At 33.9% G+C, this 15,747-nt stretch overlaps 1 protein-coding gene and 1 long non-coding RNA gene across 2 annotated transcripts; one reads left to right on the forward strand and one right to left on the reverse strand.

The window, feature by feature from the left end:
• The first annotated feature begins 1,460 nt into the window (after positions 1–1,460).
• Positions 1,461–3,787, forward strand: LOC123229454 (protein DETOXIFICATION 48-like). The gene is made up of 2 exons (XM_044655265.1): positions 1,461–1,770; positions 1,868–3,787. Exons 1-2 carry the CDS (start codon positions 1,726–1,728, stop codon positions 3,395–3,397), a joined length of 1,575 nt encoding a protein of 524 aa, XP_044511200.1. The 5' UTR covers positions 1,461–1,725; the 3' UTR covers positions 3,398–3,787.
• A 6,901-nt stretch (positions 3,788–10,688) lies between these two features.
• On the reverse strand, positions 10,689–13,433 carry LOC123229036. Its single transcript, XR_006504786.1, has 2 exons — positions 13,259–13,433; positions 10,689–11,394 (listed from the first exon to the last, which is right to left on the reverse strand). It is a non-coding gene; the product is annotated as an uncharacterized LOC123229036 (long non-coding RNA).
• Positions 13,434–15,747: the final 2,314 nt, after the last annotated feature.

Genomic DNA, 15,747 nt, shown 5'->3' on the forward strand with positions numbered 1-15,747 from the left:
TGATCCAAGAACATGTCAATATCTATCACTACAGTCTGATGGTGATCTATCTTTTGTGAACCCAACTTCCTAATCAGGATGCTAAATTCGAAATCTCTTTAAAAATAATAATTACTGATTAATCAAGCACCTTAAACTCAAGAATCAAAACTGAAACTGTGAGTAAATAGAAAGGTTAAAATAATTTAAGGGTGATGGATGGGAGACTGCAACTGTCTGTTCAGAGTCACAGAAAGTGCAAAGGCTCTCTCCTACAGAGAGACAGTCTGAAATTTGTTGTGAGAAAGGGGATACAAATTAAATGGCTGCAATTGGAGCACGTAATCGTCTCTTCATGTTTCCTTTCTTCCATCTGCCGGTTCTCTAAGCAGCCATCTATCTACTGTCATCTCCATTAATACAGTCTGTGGTCCCTTTCATAACACAACATCCACTCCTACTCTTCTCTTTTCCCTTAACCCCACTTGTATATTCATCATATGGGGCGGATTTCTCAGCTCTATCTGCTTCAACTATTTTGTATTATAACTGAACAGGCTAGTTGAAGATTGTGCTTTATGATTAGTATGCCCTAAAGATGAACCCCACCATGAAAGCAAGCAAAAATAAATTGTTTAGAATGATTTTGTATAGATTTAGGATCTAAACAAATCTGACTCCAATACAAATCTTAGCCATTTCTGTTCCACTTCTTAGATAAAGAAAACCTCCACCACAAATTATTACATGATTGTATATAATAATATTGAGTTCAATATGGCGTCCATAACCATACCCATCGTTAAGTAAGGCAAAAGCTAGAAATGGGGCCAAAAACTTTTCTTTCTCAAGTTGGGAAAGTATTTGAGCGATGTTTTTATGTTCAAGTTTGTTTGTAGAAAACAAAAGGGTCGTGAAGGGATGGGTTTAATCACATGGGTTGTAGAAGAATGGAAGGAACATGCATGGCTGCCTGTATGCCCCTCAACATGCAAACATTTTTATTCACCATCCTTGTAAAGGTACCAAATATATATGTGCCTTTGTCATTTCACAACCAGAAATCTAATAGCTTCTGTATCCACCACACTTGGCAATTTTGCATTAATTATGAAAATGTTATCTCTTTTATTATACCAGTTTAAAGAATATTATCCACTGAATTAAAAAATGAGTACTTTAACGTCAACTAAACTAAACCCACCATCGACTAAACCCCATAAAGGTCCCTCCATTAAACTAAGACCAAACGAATTTATGGAGAAAACAGGTTTTGGCGGTGAAAAACAATTAAACCATCCAATATTGACACCCAAATGGCTCGCTTGAAATTGATATATATATTATTATTAATACGAAGTGGCTACCTTTCATGGCAGAGAAAAGAGAGAGAGGAGGGCGGCCCCCCACCCCAAACTTCAAAAGCATTTTCTCAGTATTCGCTTTTTCTTAAGTTCACTTGTTATATACAGGACACGTTCATCAGAACCCAAGCAGTCGGGCCCAACATCTTCTTGTATATATACACATCTCGTCTTGCATACTTAGCATTCAAAAACCAAAACCCATCAAACATAAACATAAACAACCTTCTGAGACTCTCGTTATTTCAACCTTTTATACACTTGTATCTCTTTATCCCATATATTTCTACCCAGCTGCCTACTTATGTGTAATTCGAAGCCTTCTTAACCATCCTCATTTTTCTCTACCAATAAAACCCATTTTCTAGATTCCAACGAGGACATGGAAGAAGAAGACCAACTAAGTAGATGGCCAAATCCTTCTGAGGTGAGAACTCATAAATATATATGCTTGTTGTCAATGTTACTTATTTATCGACTATATTATGTAAGACTGATGTATACGTATATATTGCATTCATCAGGTCTTTGAAGAAATCAAAGCCATTGGTAAGATTTCTGGCCCTACAACTATCACTGGTCTACTTATGTATTCAAGGGCCATGATCTCCATGCTCTTCCTTGGATATCTTGGTGAAATTGAGCTTGCTGGTGGCTCTCTTTCCATCGGTTTTGCTAATATCACTGGCTACTCTGTAATCTCCGGCTTGGCTATGGGAATGGAACCCATTTGTGGACAAGCTTATGGTGCCAAACAGTGGAAGCTTCTGGGCTTAACTCTACAAAGAACTGTTCTTCTCCTTCTCTCCACTTCTATTCCAATCTCCTTCATGTGGATTAACATGAAAAGAATTCTTTTGTGGTGTGGCCAAGACCAAGAAATATCTTCTGTGGCTCATACTTTTATTCTTTATTCAATACCTGACCTCATTTTCCTTTCATTGCTTCACCCACTTCGCATCTATCTTAGAACTCAAAGCATTACGTTGCCATTAACTTACTGTTCTGCTATTTCTGTACTCCTCCATGTGCCACTCAATTTCCTTCTCGTAGTTCATTTCAAGATGGGCATTGCAGGGGTGGCCATAGCTATGGTTTGGACTAATCTCAATCTCTTCCTCTTGCTATCTTCATCTGTATATTTTTCTGGTGTCTATAAAGATTCATGGGTTTCACCCTGCATGGATTGCCTTAGGGGATGGTCTTCTTTGCTTTCCCTGGCTGTGCCAACTTGTATATCAGTTTGTCTTGAGTGGTGGTGGTACGAGTTTATGATAATGCTTTGTGGACTTCTTGCTAACCCAAAAGCCACCATTGCTTCAATGGGAATCCTCATCCAAACCACCTCTCTTGTTTATGTCTTCCCTTCATCTCTAAGTCTTGGAGTTTCCACCAGAGTTGGAAATGAACTTGGTGCTAACCGCCCCGCTAAAGCCCGCATTTCAATGATTGTTTCCCTTTTTTGCGCTGTAGCATTAGGCCTCATGGCCATGCTGTTCACAACCTTAATGAGGCACCAATGGGGGAGGTTTTTCACCAACGATGCTGAAATTCTAGAGCTGACTGCAATAGCATTGCCCATTGCGGGGCTTTGTGAGCTTGGAAATTGCCCTCAGACGACTGGCTGTGGTGTGTTAAGAGGAAGTGCAAGGCCAACAATCGGGGCAAACATCAATTTGGGATCATTTTACTTAGTGGGTATGCCAGTGGCAATGTTCATGGGGTTTGTGGCCAAAATGGGGTTTCCTGGGCTCTGGCTTGGCTTGCTTGCAGCTCAAGCTTCATGTGCGTTGCTCATGCTGTATGTGTTATGCAGAACGGATTGGATTCTTCAAGTTGAAAGAGCAAGAGAGCTTACACAATCTAAGACGACGACAACAACAACAACTAGTAGTTCAATATTGCCAGTTTCATCATCAAAACTAGAAGACTTTCTCATCAACAAGAAGGATAATCTTGAAGAGATATCGTGCATTAATGATGAGCATGTGAAGTCAGCGTCACTTGAGACAGACCCACTTATATCTGCTAAACACACAACTACTGTGCATTGATTAGAGTTAACCCTCCCCATTTTTGCCCCTCTCGAGGAGCTGATGTGAAAATTATTCATTAGTAGAGAGAGTTCCCTTCTCTCATTCTCACTGTCTTAGTTAAAGTTGAAAAGTGTTGTTATCTTGTAATATAATAAGCATCTTAATATACTTAAAAATGAAACCAACTTCTTCTTCTCCATATGCATACACAGATGCATAAAAGGAGGAGAGAGGAATAAAGGGTTAAGCTGTCGGTTGTTTAGAGGCTTCACCTTTCTCGTTGGTCTATTCTATTTAAGGCAATGAGGTTTCACTACCTAAAATGGAAAATTAGCATGTTATCTTAATGCATTTCCCTTCCTTCACTATGCAAATAAATTATACTTATGAAGAACCCAATTTTAATTACATTTAACGTTTTTACACTACTATTCCAATGTTTAGAATCTTTCTTTTTTGTCAATCAAATTGTATGCATATGCGGTGACAGGGATGGATAACAAAGGAGATGGGCTCTATTTCTAACTGGAAAACAAAATCCAGCTATTAAAACTTATGTCTACTTCTCACATGACAAAATTAGTAGCAGAACCTATGCATTTACCAGTTCCCACCCCACAAGCCCCACCTTTAGCCTCCATTTCTTCCACAAAACCTCACATATAGATACAAAAACATATGCAAACTTGAATAAATAAATAAGAAAATGAATAATTGGAATTAATTTATAATAAAATTATGTATATCAATTTTGAGTACACAAATGGATACATACATAATATATATCATCATATGATTGGATAATTTTACATTAAATATTCAGTAATACTCAATTACATGATAACATACATGAATGTACATCTATTTATATACTTAGTTTAATACACATTGTATTATTCATTAAAAGTAGTGTTATGTATATAAATAACCATATGTCATTATGGGATTAGATAGTTAAAAATTAAAAATAAAATAATACTAATCACATAATAATACATCATTATTTATACATATAGTTTTATTGATTTATCTATGTGCATACAAAACTATATCCTACAAAAAACATGGTCAGCATGAAAGAGGGATCATAACATGGGGATGCCCCATTTCACTTGCTGTTTCTGAGTGCCACACGTAAGGCCATCAAATTTTTATGTTTCTTTTTCATTTTGCATTTCTTTTTCCTATTCAATTACTCCATTCAAGTTTTTAAAGAAAGTGCTTCAACCCACAGCCACAGCCACAGCCACCCCTTTCATTTATCAATTCTTTCCTTATCTTCTTTCTCATTAGTTTAAAATATAATATTGCCCATCTCCTTCTAGCCTAACTCGCAATACTAGTATTACTCCATAGCCATGAAATTGTGGTAAGGATCAACTTTGCCTTTTTAACTTGTGGTTTAGCTAGTTACCCAGCATCCATGTTTTCTAAATTTTACTTTATTTTTTTCTATAATATTCTTACGTACCCTCTAGTCTTACACATACTTTACTTCAGAGAAATTATTCATGTCTACATGAATTTGATAAACTTTTTATGCAAATCTTTTTTGGTAATTTACAAACGCAATTTACTAATAGATTAGGACCACATATCTTCCATCTCTGTCTTCTTTTAAAATATGAATCAAACCCTAGCTTGTGATTTTTCTTTTGTAAATAAAAAATTTAAACAGCATCTCCATTGAAGGGTGTTATGTGAATGTAACCGGCAAAGGTGTTAAAGATGGCCTCCAAGAGTAGCTTGAGTTACAAAAGAATACTACCGGAATAAAATATCAAACATAAAAGCATGAGTTCAAATCTCTCCGTTGACATATCAAACAATTCAAGATTAAACTCATCATTTATTTCATGCAAAAGTTGTGGAATCGATCATTGTAACCAAAGTTTTATATTTTCGATATGATTGGTTCAACTCTAACTAAGTAATTCGACTCAAATAAAGTTTTCAAGATGGTGATTGATAAATAGGTAGCGTGCCTTCCAGTTCCTTTGAATCATAAAAGGTTGAAAGATGCTTCGCCCAAGTTGATAATTAATTATGCAGAGGGTGGATACGGTACTGTCGATTGTCAGTGTTCTTGCAAATTGGATTCTGATCTATCACAGACTGGATAAATAAATCTCTCAGCTGCCACCATCCATTTTCACGATTCTCTTCTCTTTCTTAAACACACATGTTTTTTCTCCATACTACTTGTTCTTGTTTCATAAATATCAAACACTGTTTAACCCACATTGGTATTTGATTCAGAAACCCTACATATCTCCCCAATGATACATGTTCCTACGTACAGATCAAACTTATATTTGTACATGGCGCACTTTTCTTGCCATTATTGCAAATATAATATGTTCTGTACGGCAGGCCAAATTGTAATAAAAATACATGGTGTACAAATTGGTATAATGGAATCATGTATATAATATTAGTAGGTTACAGAATATAAAGTTGGATTCTCAACAATGGAGGTGGTATCTGCCCATATATGATACTGCATGCGGCAATTTACATTTTTCCACCCAAGGTTTGACCTTAGGACATGTCTCACCCACTGAATGTATAAATCACACTTTTAAACCAAAAACCTAATAATTTCATCTTAAAAATATAAAACTAAAGCTATCACTATCCAAAATGTCGGAATAAATAGAAAAGAAAAAACATTTTATATATCTTATTTTTAATGTTTTAAACATGATAGTTTAACATTTCTGTATGAATAACCTATCACCATAACCCAGCCCACTAACATGACCTTAAGGGGCTGTTTGGTTTGAGTGTTTTAAATATTATTTTGGTAATCTATCTTTTATTATTTATATTATCTTGTTTGGTTTGTCAGTAATAAAATATTACAATAATCTTCTATTATCAATGCTGACTTAGTAGGTAATATAGGTGGTAATCTGATTACTACCTTTATCTTAGGTATTAAAAGATTACCAAGCTAATATTAATTTTATTCTAATTATATTATTATTTATTAATTTTTAAGACAAAATTAAATTTATTTTTAATTAATATAAGAAATAATATAAAATATTTAAAAATAAATATATTTAAGGGTATTTAAATAAAATAATTCACTAGTATTCTTTTTATTACCGTTAACCAAACACATTAATTATTTATACCATCTATTTTTACCAAATTTTATCAAACGTAGTAATTATTTATACCAATAATCTATCTTCAAGATAATCTACCTATTTGATAATAAAATATTACTCAAACCAAATACCTCCTAAGAGAATTCTAATACAACTTTTCCATTGGCATCACCCTTATTCACACTTGGCCCCATTGGTTCCAAGCTATCTTCCAATATATGTCAAGCTAGTTGGTATACTAGGTGATCAATTGTGCGTTGTGGACATATCCTTACTAGATATAAACTTACCCGCTTTGCAATTATCTTTAAAGAGATGGTGACTCACAGAGATGGTAGCTCATTAAGATAAAGGGCTGGTGACTTGGTGGCATATAGTGGTGGTGGGGACTGACTTATTTCAAAGGGCTGGCCAGTCTAACACAAGCTACTGATAAAATAATCAAATAAAATTATACGTATATAATTTTTTTTGTATATAATTTAAATATATAAATTATATATTATTATATAATTAGATAATTTTATTTTAAAAAAATAAAAGTGAAAAGAAATAAGGAAGGGTTTGTGTAAATTTAATATATAATATGTTGTTTTAAAATTTTGATAAATTGAGATAATATAATATTTAAAAAAAATAAATAGTTAAATAATATAATATCTTAACTTTTCAGAAAAATTATGATTTAAATGAGAACGTGAGTGAAAAAAATGTTAACCACTCAACTGCATAATTAATTATTGCAATTTTTATATATTCAAATAAAAAGAAAATACTATTTTTATATATGTTCGGTGACGAATCTCTAGGGTTTAGAGTACCTCCCATTATGGATTTATCTGTCAATCAACACCAACTTTGAATCGAATAATTAAAAGCCACGTGTCAATATATTCGAAAAAGAGGGGATTGATAAAGTGACCGGTGTCTCGCATATCAAAGACCACCACATGAAAAACAATTTCGCAAATTTTCAACATCATAGTGGATCCAAGTTCCAACCCCCCAGCTAAAACATTATTGTAATTTAATATCAAAAAAACCCTAATCTGGCAAAAAGCATTTCTGCTTTTTCCCTGAAATGTCTTATCACCTTCGCCTCCTTTAGATTGAAAGCAGTAAGTGAAAAATTGGCATCCATTCCTTATCTTCTTCTATCTTAACAAGTATTAAAGATTATAGAATAACAACTCCTCCATCAACCTGGTAGTTTGAGTGGGAAAGAAGAACCCATTATTAATCCATTCATGGCCGAAAGCCGATCATCACTTTCATGCATTTATAATATTACCTAAAACCTGAAACATGTGCATTTAAATTCCAATACAAATTATCCTTCATCACTTGTAACTTCAAGCCAGACCCCACATGTCGATTCCCTTTTGGTTTTCATTTTTCAAATTAAAGTATATATTCCAAGGCATTGCCACCTCGCATGAGTTGTCCTCTATTGCATGGTAGAATGGCATGATGATCCTGTTAATCAAAGTGGTCGTAGATATTTGAGAATAGAGTTGGTCAATGGCGTTATCTGAGTTTTAGTGAGTGAAAGGTAAAAAAGCATGCATAGTGACATTATGGAATAACTACTTGCTATGTCTTCAACTTCAAGCGAAAATATGCGGAAGTTGAAGAAGGAAACATAAATTGTAGAATTCAAAGATGCCAATCGTGTGGCAAGAGAATAGTCACACAGGGACAACAGCCAGGGTCCCCATTTCCAAGATGTTGTGTTGCTGTTGGATGAAATGACCAAATGTTAATTATTCCTTTGCTGGACCATTTTTTAAGTTTATTTTTACTGCACATTCAGTAAGGGATCCACACGTTTTAGGGACTCCACCGTGTGGGAACAAATATCGTCTGTCGTCAACATATTTCTTGTCTCTTTGCGATTCTCTTTTTGGGTATTTGATATTTCTCTCTATTGGATTAGAACCGACCGCCACTTTGTGTTTATATATTCACTCATCCAATTCCTCTTTTTCAATAGTTCAATATAAAATTAATTCTTTTCATTCTTTTGGGGTTAAAAATTACATAAAGTCAATTATAAGGCTACATATGAGAGGCACCCTCCATGATAGAAGATGAGCCACGCCTTTGGCCCACTACCATTACAGGGGTGAAAGGTTGACCAGAGAAGTTTATAGGCAATTTTTTTTTATTGAAAAACACGTGGGTGGATGATTGCAAGTACGTTGATTTAAAGTGAAACCAAAAGATACAGAAAATGCCACTCCAAAACTTAGTGGGTTTGACATGTTGTTTGTTTTTTATGTTAGTGTTTGACTGATTAATTGTCGCTGCTTTTGTGGCTTCATCTCTACTACATTCTTAATTTGAACAACCAACTAATGAGATCGACAGGCAGAAGCAAAAGTGGGAAAAAAGAGTCCTATAAGATTTGTTCTCTTCGCCGTTAGAAAGGAATAATCAGATGAAGATGAAGGTGACAACAATATTGAAACACTTATTGAGTCAAGTAGACTAGCCCACTCAGGTCTTAGTAGTTAAATGAAGATGAAGGTGACAACAGTATTGAAACACTTATTGAGTCAAGTAGACTAGCCCACTCAGGTCTTAGTAGTTAAATGAAGATGAAGGTGACAACAATATTGAAACACTTCTTGAGTCAAGGAATAATTAAATGAAGATGAAGGTGACAACAATACTGAAGCAGCATGCCAAGTTTGATCTCTAATAATTAGCCTTAGGAATGAGATATTAATACGGAAGTATTGAGATTAAGACTACTCATTGATAATAGGTAGCAAACATGCCCATGGATGCAATTACACCATTCAACATAAGCAACGCAAGACCTTTCGTTTTTGACGGGTATCTTGAATGATGAAGAAAAAGAATCTACAAATGCAAAAATATGAGTTCAACACCCAATTTTGGACTTATCTAGTACGGTCGTTGGACCAAATCTTTGAACTCGTCAATTAAAATATGGCCATCTCAACTCAACTAACTAGAAAATCTAATATTGAGTTATAAGGTAAAAGTGAGTGGTGTATAATTCTTTTTAATCCTCTACTTGTCTTTCTCTCTCTACTACCCTTTTCAATTTTAATTTGTTCTTATTTTCTTCTTCCTAACTGCAAGACGTGGCGTGGTATGCTTCTGCAATATGTTCTACAGTCGATCGACACACTCCTAATACAATTTGGCTTCCTTATCCTGCTGTAAGTTGGGTGCAGTCAAGATAAAAAAGAACGAAGTTATGTCCCCTTCTCTTTTTTCCATTTTTGTAATGAGTTTCAATATTGAATTTTTCATGCTTAGTTACATGTCACTATTACATACGGAGAATTGTTGAACTATGAACTATCTAAATACCGATATTTAGGGCTGGACTCGAGCCGAGCCAGCTCGAGCTCGAGCTTGGCTCGGCTTGGTTCGAGCCCGAAACAAGCCGGGCTCTGCTCGGCTCGATTGAGTTCGAACCGAACTCGAACTGGCTCGGGTTGGCTCAGTAGATTTTTTTTTTTAATTTTTTATACAAAACAACGTCGTTTTGATCCATATATATTAAAAACGATGTCGTTTTGATAATAAAAAATTAGCCGAACCGAGCCAAGTTGAGCTCGAACCGAACTCGAACCGCCCATAAATAAACCGAGCCGAGCCCGAGCTGGCTGCAAGCCGAGCTTGGCTCGGCTCGAATCCAGCCCTAGCGGTATTGAACTCTATGTAACCCTTTAAAAAACAGTGGGATTGCGGCCCCATATACAAAGTGAACTCCATCCCACTTTCCCATGTCCAAGATAATTTATTTATTTTTTGAAGAATTCTTGTTCATTTGTCAAAGGATATATCTTCTACCTGTTATTAGTTGAAGAGTACACGATTAATTAGTTCAGGTGTATGCATATAATCTATTAACAAAAAATCCATAGTTCAAAACTTCTTACATTTGATGTCAAAATGAGCACCACAATTCGATCAAGATTCTGCCTAGCAACGGAATTGATAACTTGGCAGATTTCTAACTAGCTAACATAAGGGTGCAAACTTAAAGCTTTTTCGTAGGTGAAAATAGCAGTACAAGCAGAAACATGCCAAGGGAAAAGCAACTGAAGACAATATTTTTACCACAAAAGCAGCAAGAAAAATTATTTCATTCTGACTACATAAGGCTTCATATATAACAAGCCAATACAATTGATCACCACTCAGATTCAATCACATTTCAAATGGTTCAGATAAATCGCATTTAATCTTAACATTGGATACCTTAGAACCAACAATGAAATACTGCATATCAAAAGCAGAAATATACGATCACCCAAAAGCATAACAGCATATAAAGAAAAAAACAAAAACAGAATCACCTCGAATCATGCATGTATCTGGTGAATACAAAATCACCTTTGCAACATGCATGCACCTGATCTCTCTCTTTCATACAGCCTAAAATCATTCAATGCCTCCCCTCATGATAGCCAGTATATAGCATAGGGTAGACTGACCTATTTCAGAACCTATAACAAGCAGCCCCTATAATTTGGCCTTCAAGACCTGATACAAAACAAACTACATACCCATCCAAAACGTTTGATGTATAATTGTCATATTCCGCCGGCCAAGAAGCACAGACTCAGGCCCCACAAACCTTGACTTTTGTCCAGCAAAGATGACCTACACATGACATAGTACATCATCCTAAAATTTGGGCTCTGCCCCCCTCTACAATCATTCTTCTTTATGAGAGTTTCCATCCAGTATCCATGAAGATTGTAAAATGTCTTTCACAAAAGAAAGGCTTACAGTACCCATTACATGGCTTAAGGCCCGGTAATGACTTTAGTAGGTTGCAAATTCTGTCTAGTCCTCATTTGTATGCCACAAATTTGTTGTAAATAATTGGTGTTTATATTAATGATCCTGTTTTGAAGAAAAAAATTTATTCCGGCAAAGTAGTGATGCAAACTTTAACAAACTATATCAGCCTACTAGCACATTTGACTCTTTATAGCTTGTTAAAAGCATAGTTCCCTAAGGCTTTGAAAGTTGACAACGAAGGAATAGTAGTCATCATCTTATTTATCATAAGAGTTAAAAGTTCACATGCCACCTTTAACAAGCAAACATAACATCATACATGAAATGAAGTTATGGTAGGGGGCCCTTGCAAACGAACAACAAGAGGACTGCTTTGGTCGAACATGAAAAGGGTGGTTCTCCCAATGAAGGATTCCGAATCCAGAACCCAACATCTTATCCTAATAAACAGAGTTGAAACAAACCAAAAGAAACAACTAAAGAATAAAAACCAAGAACACTGCCTCACAAGGCTTACATGGACATTAAACCCAAGAAAGCAAGACTGTAAGCTAGCTTTAACAATTATCTTGAAGATGTCAGAAATTTCAGGACAGTACAATAATTTGAGAATTCAATGATCCAGTAACAAGAAAAATGGGACCAAAGGCAGTTTTCTCTTATCTTATTGATGTACCATGACAAAATTAAAAAATTTTATGATAAATGAAAGTAAGTTAGATCTGTCCAGTTGCAAAGCGAAATCACAAGATATATCTAAATAAGGATCAAACAAGAAAGCCCACCATCGATAATTTTGGCCATTAAAAACAGAAGATAAATAGTCAGTGCCACAAATAGTCAAGATGGCTAGTAACTTGCTCGATGAAATTGCAAAAATTGATGTCAAATAATAGGAAAGGGCAATTGTTCAACCAAAGACAAGAAAACATAAACTTTGGTGGGCACCAACTAGAGAGAAAGAGATTATCTGAGGAAGCCAAGAAAGGAAACTACTGGTACTTCTTTAAATTTCCATCTGCAATTATTTAGGTTACTAAAATTGTTTAAGAAAACATAAAATCTAACAACCAAACTAAGATATATACATATACAGGTTTCTATAACTTGGACAAAAGAGACAGAGAGAATAGATCATCATCACCACTCACTAATGAGAAAATACTAAATGCACTCTCTTTATCACTTTGCTACTCATTGTTTCACCCTCCTCTTAAAAAATAGACAAACGAATAATATATTACCAACTTGCTAACCTTTTTTATTTTTTTATAGTGTCACTTGGAGAGTAAAAATGAAAATGTTCCTACTAGTCTTCTATCCTATAAATCTATACATTAATTAGGTGTCTTTAATATCTATCACTTTCCAACAACTAGCCAAAACACTGATCAAAGTGTTCCCTTCTATTGTTTTTGCAGAACAAGCAAATGTTATCAGGATAACAGCCTACATTATTGGAACAACATTTACAGGCGCATCAGTAATTTCTCACTCGACCTCTGGCTTCGATCTTGATGAAAAAAATTATAGAAAAAAATCATAAATCAAGATCTTGCTTCTACCTTAAGCTAATTATCTACACATCCTTAAGCTGTTCAAATCGTATCACACAGTATAAACTATCAACTCACAATTATCAAAAGCAAACCACAAACTTATCAAAACTCTATTGTCTTGTCCAAAGCACCACAAAGAATAATTTAAATTTCCGATACTTCAAGACATTTCAAAGAGATTTTGGAATACATAATAAAATGGATGAAATCGACCATAGTTCTCCATCAGATACACTTCTCGAACGATAGATTAACATTCATTGATTTGAATTTGATTGCTAATAAATATAAAGCAAACAATAAAATAAATGTGATATTTCATATTTTAAATGAGGTAAATTAGTGGCTTACGCTGTTTGATCCTGATTCCTAATTCCCTAGATCAATTCATCGATTGGAAGGCATACCTGAATTCCAGAAAACTTTGTCAGGCCATTTGCCCATCCCCTTTCTTCTCCGGTCGTGTTCTTTTACAGATTCGTATTTTTGTTTCTATTTTGGGTTGAAAGCTTATAATCTTTCTTATTATTCCTTTTGACCATCTTATCCATCCTAATTTTAATTTCACACACCTTAACCTTAACCTTACATCTTATCCAAAAAGTGAGTTTTGTTATACTTACGGGTTTAATAGATAGTGTCTCAGGGCGTGAAATGAGACATATAGGTGGGTCCACTAAAAAATATTAAAATATTATTATTTAAAATTAACAATAATAAAAAAATTATAATTTAGTGAATTAACACACAAAAATACATAATCGACCCTACTAAGGGCTCATAAGGGCACTGTCTAAGGTTGTGCCTCGAGCCTTGTGTTTCTATCGACTTAGGTTAATCAGTTGGCACACCTAACTCTAGAGATATTGAAATAAACTTTTTTCTTATACATATATGGTACTACAGAGGAGAGTTTGAAATTCTATTAGAAAAACTTTTTCACCACCTTTATATATGAATCACCATGCTATTAACAATCTCATTAACTTACGTTTCATGACTTTATTGATTTCAATTATCTTGCTCTATAATACTAATCAATAAAACTTTTGTTGACGACTCTCTATCTTATAGTACTACGCACCTCACTAGCGATTAAATTACATTTTCATTAGAGTAAACTTGCCTCACTAGCAATATGTTATTTGTAAAAATCCATACTCAAAAAGCAAAGCAACTTAGTCATTACAATTTATTTAAATATACATACCTTCTACCGTTATAGAAATCGATTAGACTTTACAGATATAATTTTTCAAGGTAAACTTCATAAACCATTGCACATTTTCGCTACCTCAACATTGTGCTCTTCAAATCGCCTCTTCTTTTGAAGGTGATGTTACATTCACCCTATCATGGATGGGATCGATGATGAGAAGTGTGATGTCATAAGCTTAGCAAAACTGGGATCAATAAAACTATATGTAACTAATTTTAAGTATTGAATTAAATATTTATATAATATATCATCGTATGATTGTTTAAACAAAACAATTGTGATGGTGGTAAAGACTTGTCTGATTTTCTTAACAAACTAAAAATTAATTAATCTCAATATTCAAAACCAAAATTTAACACAACTAATGTTGAAATCACTGGTAAAATGAAAACAATGTCAGCAAATGAAGCGTTTTTTTTTTTATGTTTTACGAGTGTTTAATTCATTTATATGTGAATGATTTTATAGCATTTGCAAAATGTCTTTTTTGCTTTTCCATATAACCTTTTTCATTAACAGATGAGGATAATGGGTAAATAAATGAACTTTTCAAATCTAAAGGTGAAAATTTGTTATTTTAACAAATTTCAAGTGAGAAGTATCATTCTACTATAATGTTATAAGTAGTTTAGATATATTTCGGGCCGACTTTGATGGGCTTGGATGTCAATAACGGACCAAGGCCTATGCCAACATGATTTTGGGCTTTGCCCATCTCTGGTAGCCACAATCATTTCACACGAATAAATGATCCCATCAAATTAATCAATTTCCATCCAATTTAGATATATTCTTATTATGATAATTTAGCCTAAATAACAGAATAATTTTTTAATACATTCATTCTCTATCTATATATTTGTTTTATTTTTTAATGCCCAAAGGATTTATTCTCACCAACAGTTTATTGTATTCTCAAATTAATACTTTTTAACTATTAAAAATCTAAATATTTATTCATTGGATAGTTAAAATTAATAGTACCAGTTAGTATTATATAGTTTCCTTTTAAATTTAAAAAATTATCAATTCCTCTCATAATTAAATTTTAAAATATTATATTTTCTCATAAGGACTTTTTCTTTTCCTCTATCCTTTTTCCGATGTCGCCACCAATTGGTTTTCTCTCTCTCTCATTTTGTGGTGTCTTCTTGTCATCACCGAATGTTTTGTCTGGTGACAAAGATGAGAAGAAGACGTCTGAGAAGGGGAACAAAAGGAGAGGGAGAGAGAACTAGTAAGTGATAGTATCAAAAAAAGAAGAGAGAAAAAAATAAATTTTATAGAAAAAATATAATATTTTAAAGTTTTATTCTAAAAAATTGTTATTTTTTAAATTTAAGAGATAAATAGATAATATTTTATTATTTTTACTATTTAATAATAATTTTATCATTAAAATTTAACTAATTTTATTAATTTTAATTATTTATAGGTATATATTTAAATTTTTAATAGATAAAAAATATTAACGTGGGAATTTAATAAACTTTGCATGGGGATAAGCCCTTGGCCTTAAACTAGTACTCTATTGTGATCAATTCAATGGCCGCTAGGGATGATAATTTGGGCTTGATTTTAGGGGCCCCGACACAAACGGGGAGGGGATTCCCTAATAAAAATCGGGAAAGGGGCGGGGATGGGGATGAAAAAAATCTCCATAATCGGGGACAGAAA

Source organism: Mangifera indica, chromosome 11 (assembly GCF_011075055.1).
Source record: "Mangifera indica cultivar Alphonso chromosome 11, CATAS_Mindica_2.1, whole genome shotgun sequence".
Lineage (NCBI taxonomy): Eukaryota > Viridiplantae > Streptophyta > Magnoliopsida > Sapindales > Anacardiaceae > Mangifera > Mangifera indica.